The sequence below is a fragment of the Lampris incognitus genome, chromosome 7 (genome assembly GCF_029633865.1).
Source record: "Lampris incognitus isolate fLamInc1 chromosome 7, fLamInc1.hap2, whole genome shotgun sequence".
NCBI lineage: Eukaryota > Metazoa > Chordata > Actinopteri > Lampriformes > Lampridae > Lampris > Lampris incognitus.
Window position 1 is genome coordinate 40113029 of NC_079217.1, and position 13088 is coordinate 40126116.

The 13088-nt window shown below is 44.4% G+C and overlaps 1 protein-coding gene across 1 annotated transcript in view; it reads left to right on the forward strand.

Moving 5' to 3' along the window:
- The window catches only part of LOC130115609 (programmed cell death protein 10-like), a 39044-nt gene that overhangs the window by 20913 nt on the left and 5043 nt on the right, over positions 1-13088 (forward strand). Inside the window, exons 3-4 of the mRNA XM_056283333.1 lie at positions 10719-10772; positions 11002-11119. Of these exons, the coding sequence (XP_056139308.1) occupies positions 10719-10772; positions 11002-11119 (172 nt within the window). The remainder of the gene's footprint in view (positions 1-10718; positions 10773-11001; positions 11120-13088) is intronic.

Consider the following 13088-nt stretch of genomic DNA (forward strand, 5'->3'; position numbering starts at 1 on the left):
CAGCTTTAGGAGAGACAGAATATCAAGTAGCCAAGATTTAAATAAAGATGGCAGGGTTGACTTCCATAAAATAATTTTCCTACTGGTGATCAAGGAGGTGAACATGATAATGTTGGCTTGGATGGTTGTTGTAGTGATTTCATCTGGAGGTCAACCAAAAGTAGCTACATGAGGGGAGGGAAGGATTTCGATTTTTAAAATTTCTGAGAGCGCATCAAAAAATGATTGCCAGAATCAACTCAATTTGGGGCACAACCAGAACATGTGGGTCAGATCACAGGGGCCTTGTGTGCATCTATTACATCTATCATTTAGTCTATCTGGGTGAAATCTGGAAAGTGTAGCCTTGCTATAATGGAGTCTATGAAGTACCTTGAACTGTATAAGGCTAAGCCTGGTGCATCTGGAGGATGAGTTGACAGCTCTTATCAGAAAAAGGGCTTTGGGCTTCTTCCCAGAAATGATCAGAGAAGGTAATCTGCAATTCATTCTCTCAATCAGTTCTGATCTTGTTAATGATAGACTGATCCACTGGGGATAAGAGGCCATAAAAGTAGGAGACATGGCCCTTGGGTAAGGATCTGGCTCTAAGTATAACATCTACACCACTGGGGAATGGGATTTGGGGGAACTGAGGGGAGTGGGTTCTAGCAAAGTCCCGTAGCTGAAAATATCTAAAAAAAAAATCAAGAGTTGCCTAAATCGCAAGCTGCACATAATTGATCAAAGCTGGCAAACAGGCTGTCTATAAATAAGTTTTCCAAGCGGTGGATGCCTTTCCTCTTTAGAGAGGTAAATTTAGGGTCAAGTCCAGCTGGCAAAAATAAATGATTATTGCAAATAGGGGTCACCTGGGGGAGAGTGAGCCACCCAAAGTGATGCGTAATCTGTGGCCAGATTCTCAGAGTGCCGATGACAGTGGGGTTAGATTTGTGCTGCGAGGGGGAGATGGGCAGGGTGCTGCATGCCAAGGCCTAGGGTGAAGATGAAGACCAGCAGTCAGCCTCAGTCCGATACCAGCTACTCTGAGGGGAAACAAACCAGAGCATGACCTTGTGTGCATTAGTGGCCCAGTAGTAGCCAAGGAAGTTGGCTAAGCCAAGCCCACCCAATGACCTGTCTCTCTGCAGCAAGGTTCTACCAATTCTTGCATGCTTACCAGCCCAGATAAAGGAGGACATAATGCCATCAAGAGAGTTGAAAAACTATCTAGGCAAAAAGATAGGGAGACATTGGAAAACATATAAGTATCTAGGTAAAATGTTTATTTTGATAATCTGTACCCTTCCCGCTAAAGAAAGTGGTAGATGACTCCACCTCTGTAGGTCAGATTTGACTGTTGCCATTAGTGCTGTAAGGTTTTGTTCCTGTAGTGAATGAAAGGATCTAGTAATAACGATGCCCAATTATCTAAATCCCGAGTTAGATAGTTTGAACGGTATTGATGACATTGGTAAATCTGCAGCCAATTGACTGATTGGTAGGGAAACATACACTTTTTTGGATATTTAATGTATAACCCGAGAGCATGCCAAAAGATTCTAAGACTGCAAGAATATGAGGGATACTAGACAAGGGGTCATGCACATATAAATGCAGGTCATCAGCATATAGCGAGACTTATGTTCTGTACCCCACCCCCGGATGCCCTTAAGTCCGCTCTCTGCCTTAAGAGCAATCGACAGCGGCTCGATAGCAATCGCGAACAAGAGCGGCAACAACGGAAATCTGTAGCGTGTCCCACGGAAGAGGGGGAAGGGTTCAGAGCAGTGGGTGTTTGTACACACTGAAGTGTGAGGGGAGGAGTAAAGCAATTGAATCCATGAAACAAGGCCTTCACTAAAGCCCAATTGTCGTGGTGTAGCAAACAAATAGGCCCATTCCACCCTGTCGAAGGCTTTCTCAGTGTCAAGAGATATGGTCACCTCTGGTTCAGTAGAGGGTGGTGTGTGAATAATGCTGAGAAGTCTTGATACATTTGTGAAAGAGTCCCTCCCCTTTATGAATCCCATCTGATCTTCCAAAATGATTGAGGGCATAACATATACTAATCGCCGAGCAAAGACTTTAGCTAGTATTTTCACATCCACAGATAAAAGCGAGATTGAGTGATACAACACAGTTCAATAGAGCCTTGCCTTTCTTAAAAATCAAAAGAGATGGAGGCCTGCATAAGGATAGGTGACAGTGAGCCCTGGTAGTGAGACTGGTTAAGCATTTCAAGTATTAATGGGGCTAACTGATCTTAAAACGTTTTATAAAACTCCACCGGGTACCCATCAGGGCCTGGGGACTTGCTGCTATGCATTGACTTAATCGCTTCTTTGATTTCAGAAAGCATTAAGGGGCCATCAAGCATTTGGCAATCACTGGTAGAAATCTTGGGCATGTCTAAATTCTCAAAAAAGTTAAGAAGTTGAGCTTCATCTCTGGTAGATTCTGATGTGTAAAGCTGGGAGTAGAATGTTTTAAAGATATTATTAATCTCACCCGGGTCAGAAGTAAGCGAGCCTGAATCATCTCTAAGCTGGGTGATTTGATTTGTTGCCGTCTTGGCCTTCAGTTGGTGGGCAATAAGCAACCAGACATGTCTCCATGTTCATACATGGTCCCCCGAGAGCGCAGTAAGACTTTCTGCTTCTCTTGTTAGGAGAAGATCGAGCTCCGTTTTGAGTCCCATCCTTTCTTTATATAGACTGGGTGATTGATTAGCTTTGAGCTGGTTGTCTATTTTGGAAATAGACTCTTCTAGTTCCTTTTGGCATGCTCTATGAAGTTTATTGGTACGACACTTATGTGAAACAATTTTACCCATAATAAAGGCTTTGAGCACAGGGATCACCGGTTCGAATCCCCGTGTTACCTCTGGCTTGGTCGGGTGTCCTGACAGACACAATTGGTTGTATCTGTAGGTGGGAAGCTGGATGTGGGTATGCATCCTGGTCGCTGCACTAGTGCCTCCTCTGGTTGGTCGGGGGACCTGTTCAGGAGAGAGGGGGAATTGGGGGGAATACCGTGATCCTCCCAGGGAAATTTCAGAGCCTGTGTCAATGAAACCTTGAACTGCTGTATCTCAAAAATTGTAAAAATAAAGGATATTGGTGTGTGGTCCAATCAGAAGCCCTGGCTGACAGCAGAAGTCTGGGCACTGTTGAGGACCCGGAATGCTGTATTCAGATCCGGTGATAAGGCAGCCCTCAAGACACCAAGGACCAACCTGTCATGTGGTATCAGGGAGGCAAAAAGACAATACGTACAGAGAATCAACAGCCACCTCACTGATAGAAGAGATGCACAGCACTTGTGGAAGGGCATCCAGGCCCTCACTGGCTACAAGCCTTCTCCTCAGACCTGTGGTAGTGCCCCCCCCCCCCCAATCTAGATGCACTGAATAACTTCTACGCATGATATGAGAGACTGAACAACGTGCCGGTGTTGAAGACTACATCCCTGATTCTGCCGAACCCAGTTCTGCAGGTGGGTTCTGCAGGTGACCACCGGGTTCTGCAAGTGACCACAGATGACGTGAGAAAGACCTTCTACAGAGTCAACCCACACAAAGCTGCAGGTCCTGACAGAATCCCAGGCTGAGCTATCAGAGACTGTGCTGAGCAGCTGGCAGATGTCCTTGTTGAAGATGTCAACATCTCGCTGTCCCAGGCAGTCATCCCGTTGTGTTTCTAGTCTGCCACCATCATACCAGTGCCAAAGAAGTCATTTGTGTCCTGCCACAATGACTACCACCCCATTGCACTGACTTCCATCATCATGAAGTGCTTTGAAAGGCTGGTCATGAAGCACATCAAGTCCAGCCTCCCCTCCACTCTGGACCCCCTCCAGTTTGCATACCATGCTAACCACTCCACAGAAGATTCCATAATCTCTGCTCTTCATCCAGCCCTGCCCTACCTAGAGAGAAAGAACGAGGATGTTGTTCATTGACTTCAGCTCAGCTTTTAACACAATCTTACCACAACACCTGATCAAAAAGCTGAGCCTGCTGGGCCTTAACACCTCCCTCTGCAACTGGGTGCTGGACTTCCTCACAGGGAGGCCACAGTCAGTGCAAATTAGCAAGATCACCTCTAGGACCATCACACTGAATACCGGCGCTCCACAGGGCTGTGTGCTCTGTCCGCTCTTGTTCACCTTGCTGACTCACGACTGCATGACATCATCCACCTCCAACCTCATTATGAAGTTTGCTGATGATACCACAGTGGTAGGTCCCATCAGCAGCAATGATGACTCATCATACAGAGTGGAGGTGGATCAACTGGGGGTGAGGTACAAAAACAACAACCTCTCCCTAAATATAGGAAAAACTAAGGAGGTCATTATTGACTTTAGAAAGACCAGCGCCCACCATACCCCTCTGATCAACAATGGTATGGACGTTGAGAAAGTCAGCAGCGTTAAGTTCCTGGGAGTTCACATCACAGAGGACCTCTCCTGGTCCTCACATGTCACTGCGCTCTCCAAGAAGGCCCAGCAGTGTCTTCACTTCCTGCTGCATCTGAAGAAGGTGAGTCTCCACCCACCCATCCTCATTTAATTCTACAGAGGCACCATAGAGAGCATTCTGACCAGCTGTATCTCTGTCTGGCATGGAAATTGCAATGCCTCCGACCACAAATCCCTACAGCAGATAGAGAAGACAGCTGGAAAGATCATAGGAAGTGCTCTCCCATCCATCCAGGCCATCTTTGACGCACAGTGCCCCTGGAAGGCTCTTAGCATCGTGAAGCACCCCACCCACCCTTCCCATATCCACTTCACCCTCCTACCCTCTGGCAGGAGGTACCAGAGCATCCATGCTGCCTCCACCAGAATATGTAACAATTTCATCCCTCAGGCCGTGAGGTTCCTCAACAGCCTGAACACTTAGACCTTCCATAAAATGACCTTTTGATCGTCTTACTCACTGTCTGTGTCAGGTGTGCTTGTGATGTTTAGGTTTGTCAAGTAATTTTTGTTTTTAATATTTATTCATATTGATTTTTTTATGTGGCACTGAGGTCCTTGTGAAACATAATTTCGTTCCCTTGTATGTATGAGACATGCATATAATATAAGGCAATGACAAATAAAAGCAGTCTAAGTCTTTGGCAAAATTTCATCTCTGCTTGTGGACTTCATACTCTATGAACAAACACTTGTCCCTCAGCGTCTGCTGTCATTTGTTTCCCTGCTGGGGAAAGTCTGTGGTGTTGAAGCAGATCTGGTGCCCTTGGACCCTGTGTGCAGGATGTCTCAGTCGGTGCATAAAAGTTGGTGCCTTGTACGGTGTAGTCACCCCAACAGAAGGAGCACGAGAAGACTGGCTGGACCTGCATGCTCGCGCCATCCCATGTAGTAATGGCTGTCTGGGCTGTGAGGTGGGCTGGAGTCATCATGGGTAGGCCTATCAGGTGACCACCTTTCCCGTCACCTGTGACGTGATGAAAGGGGAAAGGGTGAGTAATGCCTTCCACGGTCACTGGAAGAATGGCTACTATGTGACCAGTCATCTTGCTGTGGGGACTTGTTTCTTGGTGGTCTGGAGCTGCATACGTATCCCTCAGGTGATCTTGATGGAGTCCTGCATGGTTTCTCTCTTTTTCTCTCAGTTCTTGATCTGCCCGAGGAAGAGCATCTGTCACTGTAGATCGGTGGCATGCCCACGCTGACGTTTGAGCTCTGTGCCCTCCAACTGATGCACTTGCACATCTGCTCTAAGCTCCACATTGGCTTGTGTGAGTTGAGGGGACAGGTCAGGGAGGGATTTGGGGGACACCATGGTGGAGAGTGGCAGTTCATTTGAATTGTCTGATGTATGAGCCATTGTAATGCTTGTGTGGCATGGTGCAGCAATTCTCATTGCTTCTTGAGCATGTTCCCATTTGCATGCAATGGCCAGGGATTCTTCCGAAGAATTGGCACCATGTTCATGGCACTTAGCCTGCAAAAGCGGATCCATACCCGCTACAAAACGTCTGGAATGTTCCATACCCAAGGCAGCCTGACCATAATTAGATTCTTTTGAGCAAATGCTGTGTAGCATTAATAAATGTCTGAAACCGGAGAAGGAATTCGTTCCTCCCAAAAACTTCATTTTCTTAACAGTCATATCATAGTCATTTTGTGTGTGAGGGGGCAGAGAAAGCTAATAGGCTATGACATCTCCACTCAAACGTGTTGGTAAAATGGTGGCTATGTCTCGTCATGTGTCAGTGCATGCTCTCATCTCACTGCCAACTCTAAACGAGCCCTCCATAGACTGAACTCTCCTTTATCTCTTTATCTTTTCCATCTCTATGAAAACAGGGTGGTAAGTCAACCAGTGGCGTAACCAGGAATATTTTTGTAGGTGGCCCTGAGTGAAAATGGGTGGGCCAAAATTTTCCAGCAATAATCCTTCAAACAAGACGCAAATTCGAACACATTACAGCAGTAAACACATAACACAGGTTTTTAGTACGTGACCAAGAAACATACTAAAACTTTAATAAAAACCCACTTAAACAAATACCACCCCAGTCATTCTCGCCAGGCTCTGCACAAGCATTTAAACATCACTGAGGAAAACAGTCTAAAAGATCATGATACAACATGTAAGCTATAGGCCTATAGTACACGTTTTACAGCACAATGTGTAGACGCCGAGGGCGAGCGTTGAAGATCGAGATTATTTCATCATAGTCCAAAGAGTCAGTAAGTTCCCTTTCAAAGGACAACGGGGATACATTGTTGAGGCGTGCAGTTAGCATGGAAGATCTTAGACATGTTTTGATACGGCCTGTAGTGGAGAAGAGTCTTTCAACAGTACATGAAGTCAGGGGAATGGTGATCATTGCCCTTAACAGTCTGTTAATGTTTGGGAAAACGTCAGAGTTGCAGCTGTCCAGCACCTCCATGAGGGATGGGTAACACTGACCCCTCTCCACTTTACGACGCAGTGCCTGAATGAAAACGGTCCATTTCGAACCCTCAAATTTACCAAGTGCAATACAATGGGGTTTGCTAGCCTGATGTTTCGAGCATGCCTGGCGGAGGTGCTTCCAATCTACAAACCCGCTTTGAAAAAACGTGTTTTCCATATGGGGCTCGGGGAAATGCCTACACATTTTACAGAAAACAGCGTTCCTTGCTGAGCTGTATTCAAGCCACTTAAATTCTTCATACCACTTATGGGAAAAAGAACGTAATTTTCCTGAAATGTTGGTTGCAGGGAACACTAATTTAGGCTGCATGGGTGGCTAATCCACAGCAGACAAATCTGACGGTGGCATGGTCAAGGGAATCGTCTCACCGTCGTCAGAGGGGGGAGGAGAAGCTGCCTGCAACGGAGAAGCTGTAGCCTCCTCTGTCGTTCTCTCTGGCGGTATCTCACTCTCATTGGGCGGCTCAGTCGGTGCTGGAGTAGGTGTGCTTTCCTCCTCTCCATCCGTGGCTTTTTAAAAAAGCGGAAGATTGAACTTTGTTTCGCCATTCCATAAGTTATGGCTAACTGTTGGCTATTGGCTAGTTAGCAGCAGTGAAAAATACAGAGCGTGATGGTATGCGCGGTCAGATTTTGCAGTTCTACGTACGTAAAAGGGGCCGGCCTACGTGCTTGTAAGCCAGCATGATTGGGTGGGCCTGGGCTTGAAATGGGTGGGCCTGTGACAGGCCAGGCCCACCCGTGGTTACGCCCCTGAAGTCAACTTTATAATGAATTACACATTTGGTAGGAGATGCTGCAACACTGTCCTGATCATCTAAGTTGGGAAGCAGGCTAGTAGTAGGATTTTCCATTTGGTCAGTTTATTGTGTACTGGATTGCAACGTAGAATGAATGGACATCAGCGTGCACGTCGTCAGTAGAACAATCTCCGAAGGTTCAAACTCACCACTCACCCATGAACGTGGTACAACTACTGCAGTCCATCACATAGTTAACTGCCCAGTCAGCCAAAAGAAAGAGAAAAAAAAAAGCAATGCTTGCTAGCACTGCTGCCACCAGTCTGTAACCCTTATAAGTGGCTATAAAGTCTGGCTTGAGTGATGTATTTTCTCCCTAACACTCCAACACTTAATGACTTGGGTTCCGAGATAGGCTACAGTGGACAGTATCTTTTTCTTTCTTCTTTTTTTTTTTAATTGAACCATAATGCGGGCAAGACACAACAGTGTACACGTTAGCTCATGCTCACAACTGAACTCTGTCCTTTGCGGATTTTTTTTCTTCCTTGCCCCCTCTCGCTCTTCCATGTATCAAAGTCCTTACATCTTTCCACTACTCGTGCTTCCCTGTACCAAAATAATAGCCCTACCACTGGCTAACCATTACAAAATAAAGCACTTGTTCAAAACTAGGCCTACAATATTAGCATGTACACTTTTGCTCAAGCTCTTTGTTCTTCCTTTGGAGGGCTACTGTTTATACCCACTTCAAGAGGGCCCAGGTCCAATGTTTATGAGCCTTATAAGATTGTAAAATTAGAAAATTTAATGCTGTTTAAAAATGTTATTAATATCCTGCCATTCGAATAAATTGAAAATTGAGATTTAATTACGATTTTCTAATTTTTGTGATACAGTTTGAAAATCACAGATTCAGTTAATCAAATATTGGTAATCAAAGTTGAGGGTAATTGTTTTTCTAATAACATCATGGACCAAAACACTGGCATGGGGGGAAAGCAGAAAAAGATATAGGGTACGGTGGCAGGACTGACATGGCCAAGCGGTCTGCAACCAATCAGATTATTAGATAGTATACTTTTGATATTTTAACATTTTACACTCAATTTTCTAATTTCCCAATCTTATAAGAATATTAAAACTGAAAATCACAACATTAGCCCTCCTGATGCAAACTTTTCTTTCACAAGGCCCCAAAATGATGGAATGAACACCTTTATTCCATCAGAGCTACAAGCTTGTGTACATAAATCAGGAATAGCCCTAAGCACAACTGTTACACTGATTTGTGCTAATTTCTAATTTAAATCCCCGATTATTCATGTCACTGTTGTCGATCAATCTATTGTGCACTTACACAACTTGTACCCCAGGCTGTCTCAGGTCCTCTCTGTGTGGAGTTTACATGTTCTCCCCGTGTCTGCATGGGTTTCCTCCGGGTGCTCCGGCTTCCTCCCACCATCGGAAAGACATGCATGTTAGGGTTCATACTCCTGCCTGTGCCCCTGACCAAGGCAATGGAAAGAAGAACTGGAGTTGGTCCCCGGGTGCTGCAGCTGCCCACTGCCCCTATACAATAGGAAGGGTTAAATGCAGAGAACAAATTCATTGTAAGAATACAATGTCAAAAAAAGTGGCTTTCTTCTTCTACTTGATTCCCTCTTCCAAGTCCCACCATTGCATGACCCATATCATAGCTGGGGAGGGCGAAGACTTCCACATTCGTCCTCTCATACACATGAAGCCAACAGCATTTTGTCATTTTCCGACTGCAAGTTTCTCAGGAGGGGACAAATCACATTAAGAGGCTCATGCTGTTATCATCAGATCTACCTGTAACTGTACAGGTGATCTACCTGCAACTGTACAGGTGCCCCACCACCTGTAGGTGGTAACAAGTTGCAGTGGTGTGACAGAATAACCCTGTCAGTTCCACACTCTGGAGTGGACCAGTTGCACTCCTGGCTGAGTTTGATAAACCAATTGGATTCAAACTAAGAACCTCAGTGTTTGGACGCTGGCATACAGTCCGCTGCTCCACCCGAGTGCCCTTTGACATACACCTTTGGCTATTATATGTCTGTGATACTGATTTGTGGCAGTGTCTAGTTAATTTGGAATGTGAATCACCTAATACTGGTGTTAGTATTGGTAATCTACCTATAGCGCACTTAGACTAATGTTGCTTGACACGACATACTCGCTTGGCCATGTTATAATTACTGTTTGGTGTTCCAAGATGCTTGTACAAATATACCTGCTAATTTGCTGACTCTCTTGTAAGTCACTATGGGTAAAGCATCTGCTAAATGAGAGAATGTAAATTCAAATAGAGAGGGAGTGGCTACCTTACCGAATTTGTCATTTTTAAATGCATTTAGTAGATATCAGTTAGCTGCAATTATTTTGTAGTTCAGTGATTACTGCAAGTGTGAGCCAGGTCTTTAAGGCAACAAAAATACTTGCCTGGCACTTGTATATTTGATTACAGAAATCTGAAGTCATAAAATATTTTAGCAAAGCATATATATTATATTAGCCCCTTGTAAACTCATTAACAGCCGTATACTATATCCCAAGTCCTTGTGTTGGCAAGTTTATTTGACATGTCTGAATTTTAATGGCAATACTTTTTTATTATTTAACTTATTTTTCCGTGAGTTTCAGCTTAGCATTATAAAAAACAGTAGTCGTAGTCGTTGTAGTAGTAGTAGTAGTAGTAGTAGTAGTAGTAGTTTATGAAAACTAGTGCAGATTGAGATTGTCAATTAGTGTTTGAAAACATTCAGCATTTTTCATGCCTGCATTGCAAGCTGGATAACCGGGATCCTATAACAATGAGTTCCACTGCCATGGGGTTTAGACAGGGGAATGCAGAGGGACTGTATAAAACTTTCGTCAGAATACAGTAATGCAATGTCCTCTTTTCAGACGATGCTGGGCTTATGTCTCCTCTTTCTGTATAATGACATTTTGAATAGAGGAGTGGATGATTGCTGTTGAGATGGATGTATCTGTGTTTCTTTTTTCTTTTCTTTTTTTATATCTTCCAGTTGGAGAAAGTCAATTTATCAGCAGCACAGACCTTGAGAGCGGCCTTTATAAAGGTAAAAAATTAATCATTTTCTTTTTTCGATTTGTTTACTTCAGATATTTTGGGGTGCACTACAACTATCTCATCCATTTTTACTCCTCTGAGGCAAACCAAGCTCAATGCTTTGCCATCATGACTCTTTATATTGACTATGAAGATCAGTAAGATCTATTGCCCCATAACTGGGCTGGTGGTGATGAGAGGTTTACATGCTATCAGCCTATTTATCTTTTTATCTCCAGGCTGAGAGGGAAAACCCAGGGCTGACACATGACATCATCATTAAGATACTAGAGAAGAAGAACTTGGAGATTAACTACACCGAGTCTCTACTGCGTATGGCAGCAGATGACGTGGACGGTAAGGGAGCTGGGATAGAGCTGGTGGAGATAGAAAGGAGATTTAGTGATGTATATGTACCTCTACAAAGACCCAGAGGTGAATCTGTCTGAATGTGCAAATCAAATATACAGTGCATCCGGAAAGTATTCACACCCCTTCACTTTCCCCACATTTTGTTATGTTACAGCCTTATTCCAAAATGGATTAAATTCCTTTTTTTTCTCATCAATCTACATACAATACCCCATAATGACAAAGTGAAAAAGGTTTTGTAGAAATTTTTACAAATTTATTAAAAATAAAAAAACTGAAATATTGCATGTACGTAAGTATTCACACCCTTTACTCAGTACTTGGTTGAGGCACCCTTGGCAGCGATTACAGCCTCAAGTCTTCTTGGGTATGAAGCTACAAGCTTGGCACACCTATATTTGGGGTATTTCTCCCATTCTTCTCTGCACATCCTCTCGAGCTCTGTAAGGTTAGATGGGGAGCATCACTGCACAGCTATTTTCAGGTCTTTCCAGAGATGTTCAATGGGGTTCAAGTCTGGGCTCTGGCTGGGCCACTCAAGGACATTCACAGACTTGTCCCAAAGCCACTCCTTCATTGTCTTGGCTGTGTGCTTAGGGTCATTGTCGTGTTGAAAGGTAAACCTTCGCCCCAGTTTGAGGTCCTGAGCGCTGTGGAGCAGGTTTTCATCAAGGATCTCTCTGTACTTTGCTCCATTCATCTTTCCCTCGATCCTGACTAGTTTCCCAGTTCCTACCACTGAAAAACATCCCCACAGCATGATGCTGCCGCCACCATGCTTCACTGTAGGGATGGTATTAGCAAGGAGATGAGAGGTGCCTGGTTTCCTCCAGACGTGACGTTTGGCATTCAGGCCAAAGAGTTCAATCTTGGTTCCATCAGACCAGAGAATCTTGTTTCTCATGGTCTGAGAGTCCTTTAGGTGCTTTCTGGCAAACTCCAAGTGGGCTGTCATGGGCCTTTTACTGAGCAGAGGCTTCCGTCTGGCCACTCTACCATAAAGGCCTGATTGGTGAAGTGCTGCAGAGATGGTTGTCCTTCTGGAAGGTTCTCCCATCTCCACAGAGGAACGCTGGAGCTCTGTCAGAGTGACCATCGGGTTCTTGGTCACCTCCCTGACCAAGGCCCTTCTCCCCCGATTGCTCAGTTTGGCTGGGCGGCCAGCTCTAGGAAGAGTCCTGGTGGATCCAAACTTCTTCCATTTACGAGTGATGGAGACTACTGTGCTTTTCGGGACCTTCAAAGCTGTAGACATTTTTTTGTACCCTTCCCCAGATCTGTGCCTCGATACAATCCTGTCTCGGAGGTCCACTGACAATTCCTTTGACCTAATGGCTTGGTTTCTGCTCTGACATGCACTGTCAACAGTGGGACCTTATATAGACAGGTGTGTGCCTTTCCAAATCATGTCCAATAAATTGAATTTACTACAGGTGGACTCCAATCAAGATGTAGAAACATCTCAAGGATGATCAGTGGAAACATGATGAACCTGAGCTTAATTTTGAGTGTCATAGCAAAGGGTGTGAATACTTATGGATATGCAATATTTCAGTTTTTTATCTTTAATAAATTTGCAAAAATTCCTACAAAACCTTTTTCACTTTGTCATTATGGGGTATTGTGTGTAGATTGATGAGAAAAAAAAGGAATTTAATCCATTTTGGAATAAGGCTGTAACATAACAAAATGTGGGGAAAGTGAAGGGGTGTGAATACTTTCCGGATGCACTGTACATAACGTGGTGCAGACAAATCAACTGAACTCATCCCAGAATGCAGTTTACATAAATAAGAAAAGCCTACAAAATATGCGGAAGCTGTTTATTGATGCTTTAAGGGGAGACGTGTGTTCGTGGTTGTTCCCCTATACCCACTTGGCAGACCGCAGTATGTGCTTGAAAACTAGCCGGTAGTGATGTTCTTAAAGGGACCCATATTTCCATCTGATCCCT